General features: G+C 44.8%; 1 protein-coding gene across 1 annotated transcript; it reads right to left on the bottom strand.

The window, feature by feature from the left end:
- Positions 1 to 5,013: 5,013 nt before the first annotated feature.
- On the bottom strand, positions 5,014 to 24,953 carry HMGB1 (high mobility group box 1). Its single transcript, XM_078657136.1, has 5 exons — positions 24,808 to 24,953; positions 22,059 to 22,217; positions 21,644 to 21,789; positions 18,690 to 18,864; positions 5,014 to 6,152 (listed from the first exon to the last, which is right to left on the bottom strand). Exons 2-5 carry the CDS (start codon positions 22,203 to 22,205, stop codon positions 5,988 to 5,990), a joined length of 633 nt encoding a protein of 210 aa, XP_078513262.1. The 5' UTR covers positions 22,206 to 22,217; positions 24,808 to 24,953; the 3' UTR covers positions 5,014 to 5,987.
- Positions 24,954 to 25,271: the final 318 nt, after the last annotated feature.

The raw sequence follows: 25,271 nt of genomic DNA on the forward strand, positions 1-25,271 counted from the left end.
ATCCGTTTTTTTTAGGACGTGGCTGCGGATTCAATCGCGGCAAAAGGAGAGGACAACAGACTGTCCAGTGGGAGGCAGACCCCTCTTTCCCGAACACACGGAGCAGGAGGGCAGTTCAACAGAGCACCAGCACAGAACCGACTGTAACTTAACTGTGAATTTGAGCTCTCGAGTACTTACATCTAACGAGTTAGCTGTCCTAGAGAGAGGTCTGGGCTTTGTCCCTACAAATAAAGGTGACCCCTTCCAATTAAGGACTGAACTTGAAAAAATTTACAGAAAAATACGCTTACACTTCTTTTTTAGAGGCAAACCAGACTCTGAGCGCTCGGATGGGCACCAAATCAATACTGGGCTACGCCCAAAGTCTACATTCACTCCTCTTAGCCATCAGGTTCCCTCTCAAGTGATGACGTTTGAGCGAGCAGTCACCCATGACATTATGAGGCTACATGATGGCGAGCCTGAGTTTTTCCAAAATGAGAAAGAAATGCTCTGACCACCTTATCTAAAGATCCGTCAATTACAATCAAACCGGCGGACAAATGGGGAGCTACAGTCATACTTGATACTACACAATACCGACAAGAGTGTCTAAGACAATTGACCAATCCACAATTTTATCGTCGATTGTCTTTAGATCCGACTCCACGCCTCCTAATTGAAATCAAGACCTTGGTAGACGAAGGTAGTGCAGAGGGATGGATCACACCCCATGAAGCTAGATTTTTGGTTACGGAAAACCCGGTCATACCGGGCTTTTATTGTTTACCAAAAATACACAGCCACTAGACCACCACCGGGACGCCCGATCATTTCGGGCATTGGATCTCTCTTGGAGCCCCTCTCCACTTTCGTGGACTGTTTTCTCCAACCTATCGTGAAGGAAATGCCGACGTTTTTACAGGAGACGGCTGATGTCCTGAGAATGCTCCCGGACATAGAATTCAACGTCGAGACTGACCTACTGGTCAGTTTCGACGTTGAGTCTCTTTATACTTGCATCCCGCAGTTGGAGACTTTGGAGACCATCAGACATCTGCTGTCTCTACGTGATCTTGATAGCATCACCCCCATCCATTTCATTATGGATTGCGCCAAAATAGCCATGACTGAAAACTTTTTCAAATTTGAGGAAGATTTCTTCCTCCAGATCTCCGGTACCTCAATGGGGAGTATCTTTGCTCCGAGCCTCGCCAACCTATATGTCCACCAATTTGAACAGGATCATGTCCTCCACCATAGCAACCCTTTTTTCCATCAGGTGTTGCTATGGCGGAGATACATTGATGATATCCTGGTGGTATGGCGAGGCTCTACCGACTAGGTACAACGGTTTCACCAATGGCTTAATGTTCAAAACCCATATCGTAAGTTTACAGTCGAATTCAGTAATGAGAGACTCTCGTTTCTGGATTTGTCAATCTTTCCTGCTGCAGGTAAACTGGAATGTGAGCTGTACACTAAACCTATGGCTAGAAATTCCCTTTTACTATTCAATAGTCATCATCCTCGCTCACTACGGGCCAACTTGCCGGTGGGCCAGTTTCTTCGCCTCAGAAGGAACTGTTCTTCCAGAGTCTTGTTTGATAAGCATGCTAGCCAACTGTCTCAACAACTACAAGCAAGACAGTATCCCAAAAACCTGGTGAGAAGAGCATTGAAACGTGCCTCCAATAACCATCAAGAATCCCTATTGGAGAAACGACAAGAGAAACCCCCACTGGATAGACTAACATTTGTTAGCACTTTTAGTGTGCTGTCCAACAGTATCCAAAAGACTATACGCAAGCACTGGAGTATTCTAAATATCACCGACGAGAATATTTCTCTACCTTTGTTCTCTTTTAAAAGAGGGCCGTCTGCGTGATAGTCTAGTACACACGAGACCTAGATCCCAGGAGACACCTAGACCACCTACTCTCTGGGATCTACCACCAGTACAGGGTCACTACCCATGCGGCTCATGTAGTGTCTGTCCGCAAACCTCTAGAACTGAGCAGTTAGATCTCGGCACAGGCAAAATGTGGTTGCTCAAGAAACACACTAACTGTAATACAGAAAGAGTCATATACATGATTACCTGCCCCTGCTCTTTGAGGTACATAGGGTTCACGACCAGAAAGATTAAACTTAGGATTGGGGAACATAAAAGTACCATCCGCTGTCGTAAACAGTCGACCAGGCTAACTGAGCACTTTCTGAATCATAAACACTCTGCAGAAGACCTTAGATGGGTTGTGTTGGAACAACCTTACATACCGCCCCACATTAGCGACATATCCAGATATCTCTTTATTAAAGAACAGAAATTGATTTTTTCGCTTAAAAGTGATAGTCTGGGTCTCAATGACGATATTCCTTGGACATCACTGTAATATCTAATATTTTTGTAGGTTTTCTGTGGACACCTTTGTCATGTGTATGATGATCTACACATACATGACTGCCTTGTTAGCCTACTTACTATAGAGAATATTTCACAACTCCTTCTTCCACTGAGCAGGCCTTCTTAATCATCTTTGTGCCTTCTTTATGATGTTTAATACTTCCAGCCTGATACTACACTCAAGCAATGGGTGGCAGTATTGGATATCTATGGGCTTTAATATACTGTTTCACATTTAGATCGCACACAGTGGCTCCTCTAGTAATAAGCAGCAACACGCTGCACCGCTCCCGCTGTCTGTGGCGTTTCGATTATACCGCGCATGCGCGTCAAATGACACACTGCGCATGCGCTAGGTTGACACTATCAGCGCTCACATCTGCGCATATGCTCGGGATCAGTTCTCCGCTTTCAGCCGCGCATATGCCGAATTTGTATTTGCTTCGAGCATGCGCATTTCTATCATGATTGGGAGACTATCGACGGATGTATTGCTTGTTAATCACTCGATTGAAGTAATTAACCAATCAGCACTCACATAAAAGGGCACGCTTCCTGCCTGTCCGCTACCTCCACTCCCACTCGGAAGCTGGCTTGAGGTACCGACGGACAGGTAGATTTGCGCTATACAACTTCCCCTTTTCTGTTTGAATCCTGGTATTTTGCTCTACATACTCTTTGAGCTTTTAAACAGCATCAATTCTTAAAGGCTTAGTGTTGAGTTCAATACTATACTTTTACATTTGACCTACTTTGTCCTCCATGTTTGGAGTAGAGGGGCAGCCATTCTCCTTAGAGACAACTGAGGCTTGTTTAATAAAGGAAACCATCTTAATATAGCTATACTTTACTTGGTAGTTTACTCACTGGGTAGATGCATATGTTATAGCTATTTTCCTATTCTAACAGAGCGGGGCCTCATTATTTCCCGAGCGGGTGCCGGGTGAGGTGAGGATACTTCCCACACAATGCTGGGTGAGTACATTAAAACAATTTGAGTACTAATTACTTTTGCCATTTTTGGATTCAGGAGGACATTTAGCCTCTTGTAACAGCAGGGAGATCTTTTCTTCTTGCTATTCATGTGTGTACTGTTTTTGTTTTATTGTGTTATTTGTGGACACTGAGGATACAAGTTCTTGACACTACATTTGTTGTTTGCACTATTCTCTTTTTTCACAGGAAAAGGACGATTCATTTAAAGTTCCCTCCAGTTAACATTGGGGTTCCAAGTTCCTGGTAGGAGTACTTTTAGTTGTTTGAAATGCCATTCCATAAATTAGCAGTTGCCCTTTTTATATCACGGTCCTGACGAAAGCTGGATACTACATCCTTTACAGCTGAAACATGTTGACCACACTGCCCTGCGCTGTATTATAGTTATATTTTCAGACTATATAGCGCCCCCCTTTTTAATCATAACACTTGAATAGTGCCTAATAAACATATTTTCTATTCTCGTAGTTATTCTTAACTTATTTTCACAATTTTTTCTCACAGAGCACTGCACACTAATCAGCACTACCTTGAAATACACTGTGGCTAGACGGTCATCAGGTTTTCCTATCTCTGCACCATCAATAGATGGGTTGGGTGAGATTTGGAACATACCATCTGCATCCCACATGACGATTCTCCGCCATACCTGGTGGGCTGATGGGAATTTTTTCAGCCAAGTGTAATTTCATTTCCACACAACCTCCTTTTCAAGACAGCACACACTCCTTGTTTGACTTAATGCCTCCTTTTGTATTTGTTGATGGGTCTACCCTGCCCCCTTTTGATTATTTCCCCTTTTGTTTTTACCACCTCTTGTGTCTCGATCCTACCGAGACACAAGATGGCGGCCGCTCCGGACTGTTTACAGACACCCGAGAGCCAATCAGCTTTCCGTGCGCAAGTCGCGTGGCGCGCCCGGAGCGCTCCCCGGTGCGCGGCTATAGATATATAAATTTATTTGAACCTAAATTACTCAAAATCCTCTGGAGCACATATCTTGAGACATAGCAAAGGCACATTGGGCTACCAGTCCCTACAATTTTGCCAAGTTTGGTGAAAATCCATTCAGCCGTTCGAGCTAAAAGTGCGACCTATGAAAATTAACATGGGGAAAACACGTTTTGGGACCCCCCTTTTATCTCGGCCCCCGCTTGACGAATCCCCCCAAACTTTCAGGGAAGGACCGGATCGCCGCGAAGCAAAGTTGCTGAAAATTTCAGGCAGATTCCTCCACCGGCGCCAAAGTTATTCCAAAGAATGTTACGATTTCCCTATGGAAATCAATCCTAACTATAACTACCTACTGGCGACCGCCAGTAGGTAATGCATACATATATATATATATATATATATATATATATATATACACACACATACACACATACATACAAGTACAAACACATGGATACATTTAAACAGTTGTCAGAAATGTCTTACTTAAAAAAAATTACATTTCTGTAAATAAAAAAAATATAAAAATGCTAGATTGCCAATATTTATGCTTAACCAAAATACATTTAATACCAAATGTAATACGTTTTCCTGCACAGGTAAATTTAATCAATTTAAAATCAAGATTAAATAATAAATAAATTAGGAAAATACATCTCATTAGAACTTTAAACTTGTGATAATATACATCTTTATTAAATGTGAATGTCCGTAGATTAACAAAACGGTACAAGAAACAAGCCTCTCAAATTAAAACCCTCCTATGTGGGCCATGTAATTTAATAATTCTGCAAGTTAAATTACACTTACCTAAGCCCACAATAACGTTTTTAAATATTTTCCTAGAGGTATCATGTTGTAAAAATGCTCCCTCTACAGTCCCTGAAAAAATGCACTAAAGTAGGTCCACACCGAAATATACCCAATCCAGTCAAATGTTGGATATTCAAGTCATTTGAATGTCTTTCTTTAAACAAACCTGGAGGGAAAATTCAATACAACTTCACCACACCTGTACATCATATTTATCTCATGCTTGTAATACAGAATGTATTCTAAAGAATGAAAAAGCCCGTGGTAATGCACTTGATTCTTAGCAAACACAAAAATTACAATTTTTCCCCATCCAACTGTTTCGAAAGTATTAAGCTTGACCTACGGAATTCAGGTCAACCTAAGGAAAGAACAATATTAATACAATATGTATTTCTTGAGAAGCATTTAGAATATTGCGTTTTCTGGAAAGCATATAGAATGTCAAAACAGCTGCAACATTTTGCAATTACAAAGTGGTACTAGGTTAACAGAACAATTTTGAAGGAAAAAACATTAAATGCAAATGGATGTATAAAACTTAATTTGTGCTGTGCACCAACATAAAACTTGCTTAAACCTCCAGGCCGATTTACAACCCCCTCACTGTACTAGGCAATGTTAGTGGCTATTGAAACACCACTGAAGGATATGGCTATCTAAAGACACATTTGGTAGTGTGTTAACTATATAAAAGAAAAATTCACTGTACAATTTAAAAACAAATCATACACAGCCTTACAGTTCAAATCTTTGCTTAAAATGGGTAAATTGTGTACAAGGGGGTTAGAAATGCTTTACAAACAAAAAAATGAATGCAATTAAAGAGATGCCATTATTCATCATCCTCTTCATCCTCTTCCTCCTCCTCTTCCTCGTCTTCTTCATCTTCCTCATCCTCATCATCATCCTCCTCTTCCTTTTTCTTGCTCTTTTCGACCTTAGCAACTACTTTTTTCGGTGACTCTGGCTTCCCCTTGGACCGATAAGCAGCAACATCCTGCAAAAGCAGAGAATAATTTAGCTAATATTTAAGGCATACGATAACCTTGTATGTCATTGTCATTCTCCATCATGGAAATATTTATAGCCATAAACTGACAAAATCTGTTTATGTTAGGGATCCTGCATCACTTTTACAAAGAGAAAATGGTTTTCAAATATCTTAATCCACAAATGCATTTTCTGCAAGTTTTTCTCTGCTAGTAAGATTTTTTTTTTAAATGTTCTTAGAAAAATCAGAAGAAAACGAATCTGAAAAACACAGCTTAGTCAGGCCTTTGACACCTATTGAAAGTCTCCCTGTGGATACCCTTAGGTATTTTAAATATTTTTATATATTTTCACAGCACGCACTTCACTCCCTCCACCCCAGGTTCTAGCCCGCATACCCACTCACCTGTCGGCTTTTCTCTTAAAAGATTTCCGTGAATGTGACCCTTTCAATAGGTGTCCCGTCGGGCATTGCAGCGCCGGCCCGACGAGGAGCATAAGCCCAGTGATGAAATATGACTCCCTTCGGGAAGTGTGAGGGCTAACAAAAGAGGCAAGACCTAACCCTCCCCTTCGGGACTAGTTCCTTGAGACCGGGGATGCACATCTGCCGCTCTCTCTTTCTTTCTAAACTCTCCCTTTCACTCCTACTCTCCCCTCTTGATGAGTGGGTGATAATTCACATCCTACTCTTGGAACAGTGCCCCCCCTCGTTATACGTCTAGGAGATCTTCATTCACAGGGAAAAGGCTTACAAGGTCATCAGCCCTCCACTAAAGCACAATGGGAAAACTCAAAAGAATGGCCACTTAACCGAACAGGTTAGAGACTAGACAACAGCGTATCAGCACTAGAAGCTGAATCAAAGCATCAGATACATTTAGGGTTGGATTCAGCAACTGCCACCCAATGACACTTCTTGGTAGAAAGTCTTTCCTCTATAGTAAAGTTTTCATATTTTTTTCCCAGACAGACTCCAAAATATTGTACTATATGTATTTGGAGAGCCGCACTTTTCTGAGGTTGCAATAGAGCCATAGGTGTCAGATCACCAATGCAGGAGATTAAAAGTCTTCCTAGCCTTTTGAGGCATAGCTGCTTGCATTAGCAAATGCAGCTCAGGAATAGTTGCAGGATGAAAACGTTAATTACCATGTCAGCATCCATTTGTGGCATGCAGTCATGTAAATCAACCAAAGGCTTCCAGAGAGGATAGTTGGCACATATGAATCTACAGCACTACATTCCACGGACATATGCTTACAGGGTAACATTTTCTGTGTGTGGCATGTGTAGCTGTAGATACAGCTGACATGTAAAACAGGCCTCCCCTAAGCGGTTGCCAGCTGGAGGATGTTGCAGAGGATTTAAATAGTGTACACAAGACAGCTTGACCAATGTTTGGTTGCGACGTGCTAAAACGTAGACACAATAGTGTTTAGTGAACATGTGTGAAGTGGACCAGGTAGCTATTTCCCATATGTCAGCTATGGAATGTTACCAAGGAACGCCATTGAGGCGCCTTTCTTGCACGTAGAGTGAGGCCAATGTGGGGCAGGCAATTGCCTTTTGGTATAGCACATCTGGATGCACTTAACTAACCACCTAGCTATGCCTGCTTCAGAGAAAGCAAATACCTTGTGTGGTTTAAAGAAAGACAAAAAGTGCCTTGCAAAAAAAGGGCATTGTTCCATCAATGTAGTAAATGAGGGCTCTTTTGACCTCTGTGAAGAGCCCTCTCTGCTACAGAGTCCTGGTGTGTGAAGAACACCAGTCGTTCAATAGTGTGTTAAAGGTGGAAGGGGATATCACCTTAGGTATAAACTTTGGATTAGTCCCAAGTACGACTATCACTGTGTACTTGGAAGTAGGATTCTTGGAGGGTAAGAGTTTGCAGCTCACTTTTTCTTTTGAGGAGTGTTATGGCAACTAGGAAGGCCACTTTCCAAGAGAGGAACTGGAGAGGGAAAAAAACAAAGAGGCTCGAAGAGGAGGGCCCATTAGTATAATGAGGACAATGTTAAGGTTCCAAACTGGGGCTAGGGGTACTGTGGGTGGAATTACTCGCTTAAGCCCTTTCATAAAAGCTTTGAGGACTGGGACTAAGTAAGGAAGAGTGTTCTCCATTCTGAAGATAGGCTAGCAATGATGCCAAGAGGAGACAGATAGACCTGTAGGCAAGTCCTGACATTTGCAGATGCAGCAGGTAACAGACTATGTCTTAGGCCGCTAGGTTTAATGGGTCAATGTGTTTGGAAGGCAGTGATGGGCAAACTTCTTACATTTGGTGGCATAACAGGCACGTGCAGTGGGTCTACAGGCCTCCTTAAGGATAGCTATACATTCAGGGGGCAGAATGACCTAGTCAAACTAAGACCTCAGGAGCCAAATTGCAAGATTGAGCTGTCTGGGGTTCTGGTGCCTGATGGTGCCGTGGGTCAGGGTTAGATCTGGCTGGCTGGGTAGCTTCTCATGGGGAACTAGGGACAGGTCGAGAAGGGTGTTGAATCAGGGTTGTCTGGCACACATGAGAGCTACCAGGATGAGAGTAAGGGATGTTTGCCTAAGCTTGCAGACCACAAACAGAAATAGTGGGAGAGGAGGAGGGAGCTCATAGGCAAATATACTTGACCAGTTCATTCATACTGCATTGCCAATGGACCGTGGGAACCTGGAGGCAAAGCTTCAGCATTTTACATAGCGGCGAAGAGATCTATATAAGAGGGCTTCCCAAGGTTCAAAGTACAGGAGTAGGAGTTGTGGGAGGAGTTCCCATTCATAGACTTGTTGCCGAATCCTGATGAGCATGTCTGCAAATTCGTTCTACTCTTGGTAGTTACTATGTCAGCAGATTTATCTGGTGGTGGAGTGTCCCATGACAAATGTCCTGTGCCAATGCTGACAGCCGGTGTGATTGCGTCGCCTTGTTTCTGGAGGTAATACAAGGCAGTAACTTTGTCTGTTCCGACAAGGACTACTTTGTGGTATAGAAAGCGGAGAGCTAATGAATGCCAGCATCTCTAGGTAATTGATGTGGCAGCCCTGTTGTTGATAGGCCCACATACTCTGTACAATCAAGTTCCGAAGATGCGCTCCGCAACCGGTGTGGGATACATCCATGGTGATGGTCACTTGTGAAACTAAGTCGAGAAAGGGCTGATCGCGCAACAGATTGTTGCTGTACCACCACTGCAGAGAGCAAGGAGTGCTAGGCCAAATCAACACTAGCTCCTCCCAGCGTCCCTCGGCTTGTGACCATTTTGCTGACCATTGTGTTGCTCGACACTCTTGCAGCGGATCCAAATGTGATCTGGCATAGGGAGCAATAGCAATGCAGGAAGCCATTATGCCAAGTAGGCGCATAACTCTTTTACTGTGTTTTGACTGAAAAGAGTCAGTAACAATTGGAAAGCTGGAAACGGTGGCCAACTGGGGTATGCTTTCCCTGTCCCTGTGAATGAGTTGGGAAATGCTCCCAGGAATGGCTGAACCTGAAGGGGCTTAAGGTGGGATATGTCTATGTTGATAGTAAACCCCCAGGCCATGTAGCAGGTTGCTGGTGAATTGGGTGTGTGGCAATCATTGTTGTTAGTTTGCGCTCTTGATCAGCCAGTCCCGTAAGTAAAGGAAGATGCGGATGCCATTTCTCACAGGATAAGCAGCCACACAGTAAGACATTATGTGAATACCTTGGGGGCAGTGGTTACCCCGCAAGTTAGCACTTCAGGGAATACACCCCTTTGGTTGCGGAAAGTTGTAAACAGTAACCCTGCCCGATGATGGAAAAAACCCACTGATCAGAGGTGATCTCCAGATTACCCCAGTCAGCTACAATATGATGTAGGGGTGGGGAGGTGGGAGGGTGTGATTGTTGAGGGAGTCACTGCTTCACGGCAGAGGCTCCTGTAGTCATGCTACCGCTACCTTTGGAGTTATTTTCTCTACAACCTTCCCTGGAGTAGCCCCATGATGGTATTTGTTGGTGCTGCTACCTTCGATAGGGGGCAGATGCGTCAGGGAAGGATCTCTTGCAGCCCCCCTATCCACTGTATTTGGACCTCCAAAAGAAACCCGGGGGAAGAAGGCATTTGGAGGGCTCCCATTGCCTTAGCTATGTCCTTTTTGACTTTTCGCAGCGTCTTATAAACCTTCGGTCTGAAGAGGAGCTCCCCGTTAAAAGGTTGATGAGGTGCTGTTGGACCTCTGGTTTAAAACCAGAGACATTCAGCCAAGCGCAGCGCCAATGAGGACACAAGTTATTGCCCCATGCTGCGGTGTTAGCTGCGTCTAGGGCACAGCAGATGGTGGTGTAGGAAAGTAACTTCCCTTCTGAGACCAGCTCATGTCCCAACTTCTTGAACTCATGTGGGAGATGTTGGAGGAGCGCCTCCATCTCATCCTAGTGGGCTCCGTCATATCGCGAGATAAGTCTGATGGAGCTAGTGATTCTCCAATGATTCACTGATTGTGTGGCAACATGTTTGCCCGCCGCAAGCAATCTTTCTGCTCTCTTTGTGCACTTTCACGCCATATTAACCACCAGACCCTGGTGGAACTTGGCCCCGGGTTTTAGGTGGGTCGGAGGATGAAGCTTTGAATTAACCTTCAGGGTCCATTCTCATGCCTCTACAGGGTCTTTATGAGTTTCAGAGCAGTTTTTAACATGTCTTTCGGCATTGGAAGACAATGCACCAGCCTTCAGGAATAGGAGAGTGTTTTCATAAGGAAGTCCTCATCCTGTTGAACTCTTTGCAACTCTACCTTGTGGAAAATGGTAGCCCTGCAGATTTTCTCATGATACAAGGTAGTATCATAAGGAGTGGATTGTTTTGCGGGTAAGGTCTGTATCTACAGTTGGGGAGATGGTATAACTATCCCTTTGGTCGTCCCTTAGATCAGGGTCAAACAGTGCCATGTACTGATTAAAGAGGTACAAGGGCCTCCCTCCCTCACAAGGGAAGTATGGTGAACCCTCTGGTGAGTGCGGTTGGGGGTGAAGTGGACTGGAGGAGGGAGCGGAGGAGAAGATGAAGGATGAGAGAGTGATAATGGACTTGTGCCCCGGTTACTATGTTTTCTCAACTTGGATGGAGAATATTCTCAAGTAAGCTCCACCCCATAAGTCAGCTTTTTCGAGCGGGGTGGTGGGAGGGAACGGCTTGCTGATAATCCTCCTTGTCAGAGGATGGGTGGCTAGGCAGAGTCATTGAGCATCACGCTCCTCCTGAAGGCAAACAAGGGTGGGCTATTCTTGGTCCTTTGACCCTGGGGCTTTGGGTGGCAGACGCTTCGACACTGAAGGTGACTGAATCAGGTGTCGAATGGCATTTAGGTGCCAAAGGAATTTTGGGAGCCGTGGTGGGGTTAGGTGTCTGCTTTGATGGGGGTTATCGGCACCGTTGGAATGGAGGGGTTGCTGTGCTGCAGGTGATTGGCACAGACTAGGTTCCGGGGACTTCGTTTAGTACCGACCATGGTCTTAAGTCAATAGAGGACCAGAAGACTGAGTCTAGGTTTCAAGGCTCGAAGCCCGACACACTCTGGGGAAGGGGGGGGGGGGGAGAAGAGTGCTCGGCCTGTTGATACTGTGGGGGAGGTGTTGTACTCCCTCTCAATAACTTGGATGAGTTGGGGCTCCTCTGCCTCGGAGGGAGTGCCTGGTTCCGGGCAGAAGTAAAGGGCCTGATGTCTCTGGCTGCGGCTCCACCTCGACATCTAGGTTTCCAAAGAAGTTGGGGATATCTTCTCCTGGCTGTGCGACATGGTACGCCGAGCTATGCGCCAATCTCATTGGTATCAGAGCGTTGTTTTTTTTGGATAGGGATGAGAGGCAGGCAGAGTAGGAGGTCTCACTCATCGTGCTCTGGCGAAAAGGCACTAATTATAGACCCAATGTCTGTCCATGGCTATTCAGAATGGCACTGTTGACAGTACTGGAAATGAGTCCTTTTCTTCATGGAGTCTGCATTCTTGATGGAAGACGAGGAGGAGAAGGCCCCATAAGGGAACAAGTGCCCCAAAGGGTCGTCAAAGCAGACAGAGGTTAACACTGTTGAAAAACTAAGCCGTAAAATGATTGTTGGAGCAAACCAGGGTGGGAGAACTAAGAAGTACTGACCACAAACCGCGTCTACCCAGAGCTCACAGGATGCACATCCAAACCAGACAGCAGAAAGAAACAGTCTAACAATGGAACTGGTGGAGGGTGGCTGCGTGGTATTGGCTGATTTATATATAAATGATACCTACCTTACATTTGAGCAGGCGTGTGAAGGGTTCGGTTTGGGACAAGGGCAATATCTACAGTATGCTGGTCTGATGAAGTGGCTACGGTGACATGGCCCACATTTCCGGGTATGCCCCGGACCACTGAGACCGAACACATTTTGTAAACATGTGGAGGGGGACGTAGTTTGGTGTCTTTGTTGTACAAGGCTATGAGGGCGGACTCAGGGTCTTTGGCGCTTAGGGTGTGGATGCTTGGAACAAGGATTTGCAGGCGTTGTTACTGGAGAGGGAGTGGGTCAGAGTATGTACGCTAACACGCATGGTGTCTTGCAATGCCTGGCTGAAGTTGCTGCACTATAACTTCTTGCAACGGGTGTATATGACCCCGGCGAGGCTCCACCGTATCGATGCCTCCCGCTCGCATTAATGTCCTAGATGTCATGGAGCCCATACTAGATTCATGCATTTGGCGTGGGAATGCCCAGAAGTACATCAGTATTGCCTTGAGGTAGTAGCACAGCTCTGTAGAAGGGCGGAACTTGCGTTGGAGGCTACGTCTGTGCAGTGCCTCCTAGGGCTGGTACCGCACGGCAAGAAGAGGAAAATGACCAACAAGCTATTGCAGTTAGCCCTGGTATTGGCTAAACAGAGGGTTGCCATTTGCTGGATGGGTGAGAGGGGCCCCTTTTGTAAACTGGATGAGAGACGTGGGAGAGTGGTCCTTGGCGGAGGAACAACACATGAAAGCCTGCCGCAGGGATGAAAGGTTGGATGAGGACTTAGCAACTTGTAGAGAACTATGAGGAGAATGGTTGAATTCAACAGGGACAGATAGTAAACAGACTGTCGAGTCTGATGGTGATGATAGTATGTAAATGCTAGTGCCTGTGTCTCCCTAACTGCATATGACGCTGTATCTGCTGCTAAGCCGTGTAAAGTGTATCCAGCTGTGCTATGTGTTTGGGACTCTAATGTGTGTAACGTAAACAAGTCGATGGATATTGTCTCAAATGATTCTGTATATGACCGCTCGGTTTGAGGGAAATTTTACAAATAACGTTTGTGTTTTTTTTTTAATGGAACTGGTGCCCATGCGCATTACCAGTAATAGGTGGAGTCACTATACCTTGTGACTAGAAGACTTCTTCGGAGAAGAACAAGTTGCACACATCCAAGCCCAACACTATATGGCAGGAGAATGCAGAGCATGTGTATCTACAGCTACACATGCCACAAACAGGTTTCTTCAAAAGATCCACATTCATATATTTCAAGGAGCCAAAACAGATTGAGTCAGACATTAGGATTTCTCCTTGCTAGAGGTTCCAGTCTTTCAGACATTGCCGAAACATGTAAAATTTGGTTTGAATAAAATATGAAGGGCACAGTAGGCCACTCTGATGGAGTCACGGTAAAGTCTGGTGAAAGATGAGGATCCAGAGTGTTTCTTTTAGCATAAATTATTTGTTTTGAAGTCCAGACTTTGTGCTGTTTGCTTGCTCTCTCACCAGGAAAGCAGAAGAATACATTGCATAGTCTTTCTTAGGTGAAGGATGGAGTTCACAACTTTCTGCAACAGGATCTCTATTTCCTAATGAACCATAACTAGTGGTAAAGGATTAAACATTTCCATGGAATGGCAGGTGGAAGAGACTTGGATGAAAAAGTATACACTATATTCAGTACCTATTTGTCTTTTGTTGTCTTGTGCCATTCTGTCAGATAATCCAAAATATTCACCCATCCTAAAGCAACTGTCAGGTATAAGGGGGGGTTATATAGACTTGGGGTTTTGCCTCTAATAATGCTCGCCATCAAATATCTATTCGTAATGGAGACTGGAGCATCAGGATCATCACTGGTGGCGACCATGGGGAGGGACTTTCTTGCACTTCTCATAGACAGTGCAAACGTCTGAGTAAAAGAAACAGTACATTACTTACCTGTAGTAATAGCACAGGCACAGCATTTGATTTATTGAGACGTTTGCTTTCAAAATGTCCGACTGTGGTTACTTGTAGGATTTCACAACAGGTAGATAACCTGCACACCTAATTAAATACTAAATGTACTCCGCTTTTTGTGGATGTACTCACAATTTTCAAAAATGATGCGACCCTAGACAGACCTGACTAACCCTCGTCAGGAAATGAAATATGTCACAAAGTCAAACAGAACCTGTTTGAGCGTAAGGGTGCACTGTTCACATGCCCAATATGGTGCTTTGTTACATATCAAAAAATCAAGTGGGGAATGGATCACTTGTCCTGCGTAACCAGGGGCTTATGAAGTTTTCGTACTCTGTACCGATAAAAAGCCATCATTCAAGTTACAGAGGCTGGTGGTGGCGGTATATATTGGTTCTTCGCCTTTCTCTTTAAAAACGTGATCGCATCATCATTGGGTTAGTGCTTATGCTTCCCCCACCTGGAGGCGTACCACTGGTGATCAGTAATGGGGGGGTGCTGCTGTGAAAAAGAAAACTGTTTGATGCTGTCTTGGAAAATTGAAAATAAAGCAGAACACAGTGTGCTGAAGTGTGACCTTTCTGTCCTGTGGTTTCTTTCACGATTGAAATGTGCCTTGCTATTTTAATCAGCTTAGTGTTTATATTCAAGTATTTGAATACTGTTTAACAAAAACTGAAGAATACATGAGTGTTCACTTTATTTCGTTTATTAGGTCTCGGCCTGCGATGGCTGCGCATGCGCAGTCTCCCTGCCGAGATTTAATGATTCCGAGTATGTTTCAGTAGCGAGGTTAAGCCCCGCCCCTCGTTTCCATTGGCTGGCGTCACCGTTCATGCTAAACGGTGGCCAGCCATTGGAAAAGAGCGTCCTGTGACGTACTCTTTTCTCTTTTGAAGCCATCCCACTTGGACTGACTTCCTTGATTGACTTACTGCTGTGGTAAAAGGTTTCTTATCTTCTTTATGGGTCCAAACAGATGGCCCCATAAAGAAGATAAGAAACCTTTTACGCCAGCAGCAAGTCAGCCCAAGCCCGTCCAAGTGGAGCGGCTCAAGAGGGTTGCGCTTAATGCCGGGGCTTCTCACAGCGCCATTCCTCTTTCTCTCAGGCAGGCCTCCCTGCGTGACTATTACTTCCAGGCTATTTGCTGAGGGTGATTATCATTAATCCTTTAATATGTGTACAAAGTGCTGGCACACCCCCCCCCACCCTTTCCCTGAGCCTCGCCCGCGCTAGTGCCTGTTGAGTACACATCTCTAAGATCTTGGGCGTGCGCAGAGGGGGTGGCTAACGAGCCCTCCGTGCCTTGGTCTGGAGATCTGTGTGTGTGTGTGTGTGTGTGGGGGGGGGGGGGGGCTTGAAGCCCCACACTTCCTCATCATAGCGCCTCCCAGGTGAACACTTGCCTTCTAGCCACTCTGCATTCTGTTCTGCGTAGACATGTGACTGCCGGGCTGACAGGCTCAGACATTCCTGCTCCAGAGTTCATTATACCCCCTGGGACTCCGGGCCTCTTGAAGCCTCACACTCCCTCCTTATAGCGCCTCCTGGTTTAACACTGGACTTCTGGCCGCTCTGAGTTCTGTGTAGACAGGCTCAGACATTCCTGCCCGGCTTTGGAGCTCATTACACCCCCCCCCCCCTCTCTTGACGCCCCACACTGCCTCCTCACAGCACCTCCTGGTTTGACACTGAACTTCTAGCTGCTCTGAGTTCTGTGTAGACATGTGACTGCCGGGGCGGACAGGCTCAGACATTCCTGCCGGCTCTGGAGCTCATTATATGCTCTCCAGGTCTCTTGAAGCCCCACACTGCCTCCTCATAGCGCCTACCGATTGAACACTGGACTTCTAGCCACTCTGGGTTCTGTGTAAACATGTGACTGCCGGGGCGGACAGGCTCAGACGTTCCTGCCCGGCTCTGGGGCTCATTACACCCCCCCCCCCCCCACCCCGGGACTGCGGGTCTCTTGAAGCTCCACACTGCCTCCTCATAGCGCCTCTAGGTTGAACGCTGGACTTCTAGCCGCTATAGGTACTGTGTAGACATGTGACTGCCGGGGACTCAGACATTTCTGCTCGGTTCTGGAGCTCATTACACAATGCTGATGAGAGCCGAGGCAAGCTCAGGCATTCTGGCCGAACTCCTTTGACCATTTTGCACTGACTGACGGGAAGCACTTTTTACCTGCTTTGAAACCAGATCTCTCTGATGCTTCAGTTATGTAAGGAAGAAAAGGGGCTGGCCCATCATAGCGCATCCCAGAGGAGTTAAAAGGAGTGACCAGGCTTGCACCAGGGAGCGCGCATGTGTTCTGGGAGCGCTGCGCTCGTGAGGACACAGGTGGACCAGGCAGGTGGGGAAGACTGACGCTTTTCAGGTATTTATTTATGTTTTTGTCTTTCAAGGGACTCATGCGCATTCCCCATGTATATGTAGTCGTTTGGAATGTCTGATATATATAAAATTAATGTATGTGTGCGTTGTCCTGCCACTAGCGCGCTGAAGCGGCCGTGAGCGACCAATAGCACTTTAAGGGGTTCAAACAATGACAACTGAATTCATACGTGATGCGCTATGCTCAGGACGAGTTATTTTATCAAGATTCAGTGAACGTGCATTTTTCAGTTTAAGACTTGAGTTTGTCTTTTGCTTGTTGAACTGTGACTAGCAGCTGAGCAGCGGAATAAGAAGTGGCACAAATAACATTGGACAAAGAGACCCGCCTCTTGTAGAATAAGTGCTTTTTTGTTCTTTTGTACCGAGACTCATGGAGGTGACCGGGAGTTTGTGACAGAAGTCTGTAATGTTGACAGAGGCCACCATTAGCCGCTGCCTCTCGCGCTCCTCAGTAGTCATTTGAAATTCCCTTCAGGGGCTTGTTTGATGCGACCACAGCCCGAGGACCTCAAGCTGGTTCTACTAGAGAAACTCAGTCACCCCCGACGACGAATTTCATTTCTGTAATGCAACTGGTGCTCATGTAAAGCGCTCTGACACCTTCGGGTCGAGTTTGCGCTATATACAATTTGTAAGATTATGTTCCCTATGCATTCAGTAGGTGTTACGTAAATCACTCTGGAAATGGATTTATTTGAAGTATTTCTTGGAAAATAATTGCGTCTGCATCTGTTAGGGGCTATGCTATGGTTTACATTCCTCCTACATTGATACGGCACATCCAGCCAGTTTTGCAATTATAGCCAGGATTCAGGAGGATTGCACCGATAGTTTCAATCCCTTACTTCTAATAAGAAGAGTGACACTACAAGTCCCACCATGCACTGAGTTAGATGTTCCCTGAAATCTATGACTGCTTGAGGATGGCTACGCACGACATATGCAAAACGGCAACACGTAGCGAGATTCAAACTACTATGACGTAAGCATTTTGATTCAACGCGCAGCAGAGCGAAGGCAGGGGGTTTGTCCAGGTGCGACTCTCTAAGGCTAAAGTAAGTAGAGGATAACCCAGTTCATAAGTTGTTCACCGACGACAAGCAAAGATAGAGTCCACCCAGTGGCCTGGGGCGTGTCCTGCAATGCTGATGAGAGCCGAGGCAAGCTCGGGCATTCTGGCCAAACGGTTTAAAGTAAATCCTCACTGATCCAGTCTAATGGACGGGCGGGCGTCCCTGCAGCAGGGAGCTTCCAAGGAGAGGACTACAATATGGAGTCTGGCAACTGTCGGGGCAAAGAAAGGGGCATCCCCCACCCTGAAAGCCAATAGAGTTATTGGCTCTTTGAGGCTCAGATGGCAATTTGGCATTCTAGAAGTAGTGTATAGAGGTATATAAATGCAACAGAGCCCCTATGTATTGGATGTGGGGAGAGCACAATGGAGAAGTTAGGTTTCAAGCAAAGCAAGAAACAACCCCACACAACACAGCCACAAAACCTACAGAGGTAATCTACTTATTGGTGAAGCTCAAAGGGTTATGAGCTTCCTCTTAGAGCCACTTGTACCAGTGGGTAGATGTTCTGCTGCATGATGCATTAATGTTTTGTCCCTCTGCACTGTCACCAAAACTCTGACTAGCATGAATTTTAAAAGACTGATATGGATGTGGGCATAGTTCTTGTATGGCTCCCCCTCATAATTTAGACAAATACCGAACCATTTCACCTCCCAAAATGCAACATACGATATTGCAATTGAGAATCTTGTAAAAATAATTCAAACTAAACCTCATATACAGAATTTGCGCACACTGAAGCGCGTTAGTTCCATCAATTAAACATTTAAAAACAAAATGCTTCTTCAAAGCGGTTGTGCATGTATTATTTATTTTGAAGCAGAAATTAAAGGCCCACCTTCGAGTATGACCAGTTTTGCTTATACTTACTTTCTCATATTTTTCCTTCAATTTGGCAGCCTTCTTTTCATAGGGCACTTTATCATCAGAATTTGTGTTATTCCACATTTCTCCCAGTTTCTTCGCAATGTCTCCAATGGTTAGCCCAGGATGCTCCCCTTTGATTTTTGGACGAAAATCGGAGCAAAACAAGAAAAATGCAGACCTGCAAGGAGAAGCATATTTACTTGAGAAAGGTCCATCATAATGTGGAGTATAAGACAACACAAACTGGTGAAAAATAAAACCGAAAAATTGCGAGGGAGTCAAAATGCTGTGCAATCTGAGACCAAAATAAACACTCAGATGGCAATTTTTTTACAGTTTGCCAAGTACCTTCAAGCCATGGAATAGTTAGCAGTGGTAATTACTTTAAGTAAGGTCAGTGCTCCAACTCTGTTGTGTATATTCCCCACCACCAGGTCGAGAATCGCCTGAAAAACTTGTATTCATAAGTAGCATTAACTGTGCAACCAACTAACCTTTATTATGTTGCCCTGCATTTCTTAGCCTGCTGGCCGCAACATCTAACTAAGTGATCCACCACGGTTTAGACAATTAAATAAAGACTGAGAAAGTACATATGGATCGAAAAGCAAAATTGTATTTTTTAAACACTGTGAAAGAATTTGAAAATGTAACCTAAACATTAGGTATCTTTATCTTGATTCGTAGTAACAGCACAAGCATAGCAAACAGAATTTAGAATGGCCAATTGGTGGCTTCTAAAGAAGCACTGGTATGCTTCAAGAAAAGAAAAAAAAAAAAAAAAAAAAAAAAAAAGAGCATGCATTAGAACAAAAAAACAAGACAGTGATACGCTACCATCTAGCATCTCTTAAGGCCTAATTATGAGTTTTGGTAGTGCAAAAGCGGGCGGTGCACCACAGCCATGCACTGCCAAGACTCGCCGCTGCCTGCTCGCCAGATTACAAGTATTTTTGTGGTTTGTGGGGCGGGTGGTGTGGCGGTCCTGGGGCGATGCTGTTTAGAGGCTCATTGGCAGCCTTAAACTGCACCGCCGCTGGACCGCCAGTGCACTTTCCTGCACGGGAAGGAATGCACCATGTTGTGCATTCCTTTGTGAGCAGGAACTGGGGTGAAAAAATAAAGGGGGACACAACATGTGCCCCCATTCATGCACCCCTGTGCACAAGGGCAAGAGGGGGCCCTGTAGGCCCCCCTTTCTTTCCTCACTGCCAGTGGTTACATGGAGAAAGAACCTACATGACACCGCTGGCAGTGAGGAAAGTCGGAATATGCTTGGTTGTGGCTCAGGGCACTACAAAGCATATTTCAGCCCTCAGATCACCGCACCACTGCCAAGGATCTCTGATCCCTGCTGCGGCGGTGACCGACTGCCATCGCCACGAGTCTGGTGGTCCATGGACCGCCAGACTCAAAATCAGGCCCTCAGTCTTTTAGTAATAAAACTACATTTTTAAAAGCTCCAGCCTTCCCAATAAAATTTCGATTTTGCATAGTGCTGTGAATCAAATACAATTTCATAACTTATGTATTTTTTTTATGTATTTCTTTATTTAGGTTTGTGGTTTTGGAGGTTCAAACATGATAGTGGGGTTCCCAGACTTCCACATAGCAAATTAGTGGGGGTCCACAGAATTCAAAAGGTTAAGAAGCGCTGCTATAGCTCATCTATCTTCCTCATGCTGTTTACATCTTCACCATTAAACTTTTGGAGCTTCATAAGCTCTGATTCCCTTAACCCACTCTAAGATTTTTTTTGTCACGAGTAATCATGTGAATTTACGAAACAATAACAAAGTTGGCATAATTCTTTGAGTTGCTTGCTTTATTTAGAAGCATGTTGTAAACTACTACTTACTAGAAGAGAAGCTGGATAAAGAAGCGAGTTGTGACGCAAAGTGAGTGCCTCATTTGATTCGAAAAGAAAAAAAAAACTCAGCACTAAGTAGTCCAGTTGCTCATCAGTGTTCAAACAGTTGTGCTTTGTGAATTGGTTATTATTCCTTCTAGTGAATGCCAATGTTTACAAAGAGGGCTATTAATGATGATGATGATGTGGGCATTAACAAACATGACGTGACCCTACCAGGTAAGGGGACTATTTGATTCTTTAGGGAAGAATTAAATACAATCTAGAAGTCAATAAGTGATGCCTTACTTAAATAAAAAATAGTTTGCTCCTGGGTCACAGAACTCATTTGAAAATTGTAATTCAAAACATGGTAGTGATGTAGTAGAAAATAAACTATAATAGATACTATAAACAGGTTACTGATGATTAACAACAGTTTTAGAAAAACAGTGGCTGTGAGGTGATTGATTTAGGTGGAAGTTCTGCAATCAGCTTATAAAAACTGGTAAAAGTCACAGCAGATAACCTGTAATCGTGTCAAATCTAGGCCCTTCCTTGATCAAGGAAGAGAACAATATGTAGGGCCATTTACTATGAACAGGCATTTCCTCAAATCTCACACGATTCAGCAAACCTTTGTCCACGACTTGACAAATCGATTTGGGGTTACAATGTATTGGCGGGGTGTGGTTTGGGGGATGTCTCCTGTCAAGAGGCACTCAAAAGTGCTGTATTGATGAGCTATTAATAACTGAGCTGAGAAGTTTATGGTACGAGTGGAGCTCTAGGCTTCTCCAAGTGTTTGCCTGGAGTTTGAGCCATACGACGAGGATAGACCACACAATGCTAGAGTATTAAAATGTTAGATGAGTATTTTACGTACACTGCTGTTTAAACATTTCTCACAAAAACTTCTAGTCCACGACTGGGAATAATTTAAACGTTAATCTATAAGACACCAAAACTGGAACCATGAAGTAACATTTTCATATCACTGCTGTCACCTTGCAGCCACTATAGAGCCTATGAAACTGTTCTGAGACAATGGAAAGAGAGTATTGGAAAACATGGCAATCACAGGGATATATATTAGCATACTACTTACGGAGGTCTCTTGGGTGCATTAGGATCCTTGAACTTCTTTTTGGATTCCCCTTTTGGTGGCACATAGCCTTTCATTTCTCTTTCATAACGCACCTTGTCTACCTTTGCCATATCTTCAAACTTCCCTTTCTCCTTAGCTGACATGGTCTTCGTGAACAGGAAAGAAAGAAACATTATGCATTGCATGTCAAACTATACATAATGTTTTTAATGTGAATTCATACGCGCGTGAAAATGCTAGGAAATGATTTGTGTTAAATGCATAAGAAGCAAATGTACCAGAGTTCAATGTTAACAATGTTGCAAACATTTATACTTCAACAAAACTGTCTTGCAACAGACACAACCAACACACAAAACGACTGGCATTAAAAACAGGTGTGAATACCCAAATGAAAAACAAACTTAAATCTTACCCTCCATCTTTCAGAACATTTTTTGGAGAATTCGGAAAAATTCACAGAAGCATCAGGGTGCTTCTTCTTATGTTCCTCTCTGCAGGTTTGCACAAAATATGCGTAGGAGGACATTTTGCCCCTTGGCTTCTTAGGATCTTTGCCCATTGTGTATGATTTCTAGAGAAAATTAAAAGGGAAAAGAATGTAAAACTATTCACCAAATACCAAAGGATTTAAATAAATAAGTGTTTTCTCTACACTTAACACGTAATGCACTTTAGAAATGTCACACAGAACATTTGAATGTCATAAGCCAGAAATGAGAAGACTAAAATCTTAACTCTAGTCTAAAAATGTACAAGTGGTGGAGTGCTCATATTTTTTTTAATCTAATAGCATCAAGACAAGGCGCTCCACACCTATGATCCATAGAGGATCCCCGGCGCCTCTTTAAACTCGATGCTAACTTGCTGTTGAAATGTCCAGGTAAAGACGTCAGGAGTGGAAATAAAACTCGACAACATTTCTTACTGTACATGACTACATTCTAACTTTTAGAATCTGGTTCATTATTATAAATAAGGTCACGACAAAATTGAGTCATCATATTAAGGCGATGTCTGAAAAGTGTTAGCAATCGAAGGACATCAGGATTAACCAAGCTCTCGGTGATGGAGCCTCAATAGAATAAAAAACTATGCAATTCATATCCCGAGATTAGGTATCCATAATTTGTTAATGCTAACACGCAATTCGTTTTGATATAAACTGAGCCAGGGTACTTACCCTGGGCTGAAGGGTGGTGCACGGGGTGCACACTTACGTATAAGATGACTTAGTGATGCCATCACCGCTCAAACTAAAGGCAGCTAATAGCCCTGCGAGAACTGAAGTCCTGTCAAGAGAACGCTGCCGCAGTACAGTATACCCCTCTCCCCCGCATACCAAATGGCATTGGACAAAAGCAGACTTCAGTTCTCTGACAACACACGCCCGGTTTTCATGGATTGAGTAAACAATATCCAAGAAAGCAATTTATCCACTGGTCGTAACACTACTAAGTTTTGCCACGAAGTGTGGCTGCAACGTCTCGAGGACCTCCGCAGCTGAGTAAAAGTTAAAGGGAAAATAGTTTGTAATATAAAAGGTTTTAAAGGTACACCCCCGTGACATACACGTGAGATTGAGGTGGAAAACAACTATTTCCCTAAACTTTCGATGCGTTATGTAGTGACGTTAGCCGAAAATCCTCTTAGTTTATAAAGCTTGACATGCAGACTATTGTGTCTTAACTGCACCTTCCTAAAAATTATACAGTACCACTCTTTAAAACTATAGATTTGAAGCTAATAGTTCATTCACCTCCTTAAGAAAAGGCCAATATATTAAATGCAGTAGTCGGATGTTCTAAAATGCGGTGTTAAAGAACACCGACAGAGTCGAAAACTAAAAGCGCGCCGTCAAGGACAGTGAGTGTTCTTTCTGCATTGAGGCACCTTATCCCTACATATTTCACTTTACTGTATAAAGTCCATAAACTGTGTTATTGTATGGAACCACGTTTGCTGTCCCTGTCACAGCTACCGTACAAATAGATGGATGCGGGCGACGTTGAGATAAAGACAAGAGGAAGGAAGGGGAAAAAAAGAAGGCAAAAAAAAAAAAAAAAAGGTCAACAACATCGGCAATTCCTTCATCCATTTTGTGAGAAAGGCTTCATGGTGTCTGGAAGCCGCCCTTTGGTACCATCAGTGTAGAACGGGCTCGTCAGCGCATGGGAGCATAGCTATCGCAATGCGCTGCAGTTCAATGCAATGTACATAGAGTACCCTGTTCTACACGGGCTGCTGTATTGAGCGAGGCGGCGCGCGCCGCCGCCTAACTCGGCTCCACGGAATGGCCGCCAGCAGCTCTTCGCACAGGCAGAATATGGCTCCCCATTTCCCTTTGTAATAGGCGACGGGCGCGCGCGCTCGAGAAAAGCGGGGGCGCGCGCGCCCAGCTGCTGTGTTAAGAAGCCGAGGCGGAGGGGCGCTTGCTCGTCGCCTTCCACAAACGTCCACAAACCTCCCCGCGCCTGGGAAAACCCGACTGTTGGGTAGACCAGAGCCGAGGCTTCTCGTCTGGACCCTCGGAGCCTGTCTAAAACCGCCAGGAGCCGCCAAAAAGCGGGTCCGAAAAAGTTGCTGTGAAGTGATCCTGTCAGGCTGAGCCTACCCCTCCTCCCTCTGCCCATGGCGGCCGCGCGCGCCTTGTTTTCTCTATAGACTCCCATAGGCAGCCATGTTATAAGCAGCGCAGCTTCGCTGAGGTAATTTATGTCCTTTCCCTCAACAACGCCCTGGCTGGAGGAAAAACCGTGAACCGCATTAAAACTCACTCCTCCTCCCCCATTAGTATTTATTTTTTTATTTCACCGCACTTTACCTCCTGTCTGAATACTAAGCATATTCGGTGCCTTTTTGTCGCTTACCACTCTTAATAGCCAAGTCATGTAAGCAAGCAGCTTAGCCTTTATTAGACCCACTCATACTAGCCCCACCGTACGCTGTCAGTCATCCACATATGGTGACAATCGCCGTTTTCAAATGTTATGATTTAAAATAAGAGCGCTATCTGCCAGACTGCGCCAGTGAGGTAATTTACCATCCGCAGCTTCTCTGCGTCACCCACTGTGCCTTTGTGTGCATATTGCCACACGTAACAGCCCCTCTACCTGCCCGCGGAGCCGCGCACTCTACTTTTTCTGCGTCCGGACCATACTCACCACTCTCCGTAAGGCACGCACCGAGTTACACGCGTCTAATGCTGTGCCTATGGGGCTCAATGCTCTGCAATGGCTATGAGCGGACTCGTATACGCACAAGGCTTCGGCTGGTCTCGCTCTCTGTCAGTGCTGTAACATTACTCTCTACGGAACGCTGTGCCCATTGGACAGCACATTCTCGTCCCTCCTTCTCATTGGCGGAGGCGCTCCCATTGTCCGGACAAGGGGACGTCGCCAATTGGACACAGTTTCCAGTGTCGTCATCGAAAACGAAAACAGCGCGCAAATACAAAAGACGCTCCTCTGCAAGAACAGCCAGACTGCAGCTGTGAAGCAGACTTTGTATTGCATTTAACAGAAGCCTATGAGAGCCCATGCAGTGCCATTGGATGCTATGCGATGCCGCGCGTCTGTGCTATGAAATATTTTAGCTCTTAGCAAACTTCATAGCGAATATCCGATAA

This window comes from Lissotriton helveticus, chromosome 8, assembly GCF_964261635.1.
Source record: "Lissotriton helveticus chromosome 8, aLisHel1.1, whole genome shotgun sequence".
In the NCBI taxonomy this organism is placed as follows: domain Eukaryota; kingdom Metazoa; phylum Chordata; class Amphibia; order Caudata; family Salamandridae; genus Lissotriton; species Lissotriton helveticus.

Excerpts from the sequence above, each read along its gene's own strand:
- HMGB1 (XM_078657136.1), bottom strand. The coding sequence starts at position 22,205 with ATGGGCAAAGATCCTAAGAAGCCAAGGGGCAAAATGTCCTCCTACGCA. Across the intron at positions 21,790-22,058 it reads AATGTTCTGAAAGATGGAGG|ACCATGTCAGCTAAGGAGAA; the intron begins GTAAGATTTAAG and ends CTGTTCACGAAG. Across the intron at positions 6,153-18,689 it reads TGAAGGAAAAATATGAGAAA|GATGTTGCTGCTTATCGGTC; the intron begins GTAAGTATAAGC and ends CTGCTTTTGCAG.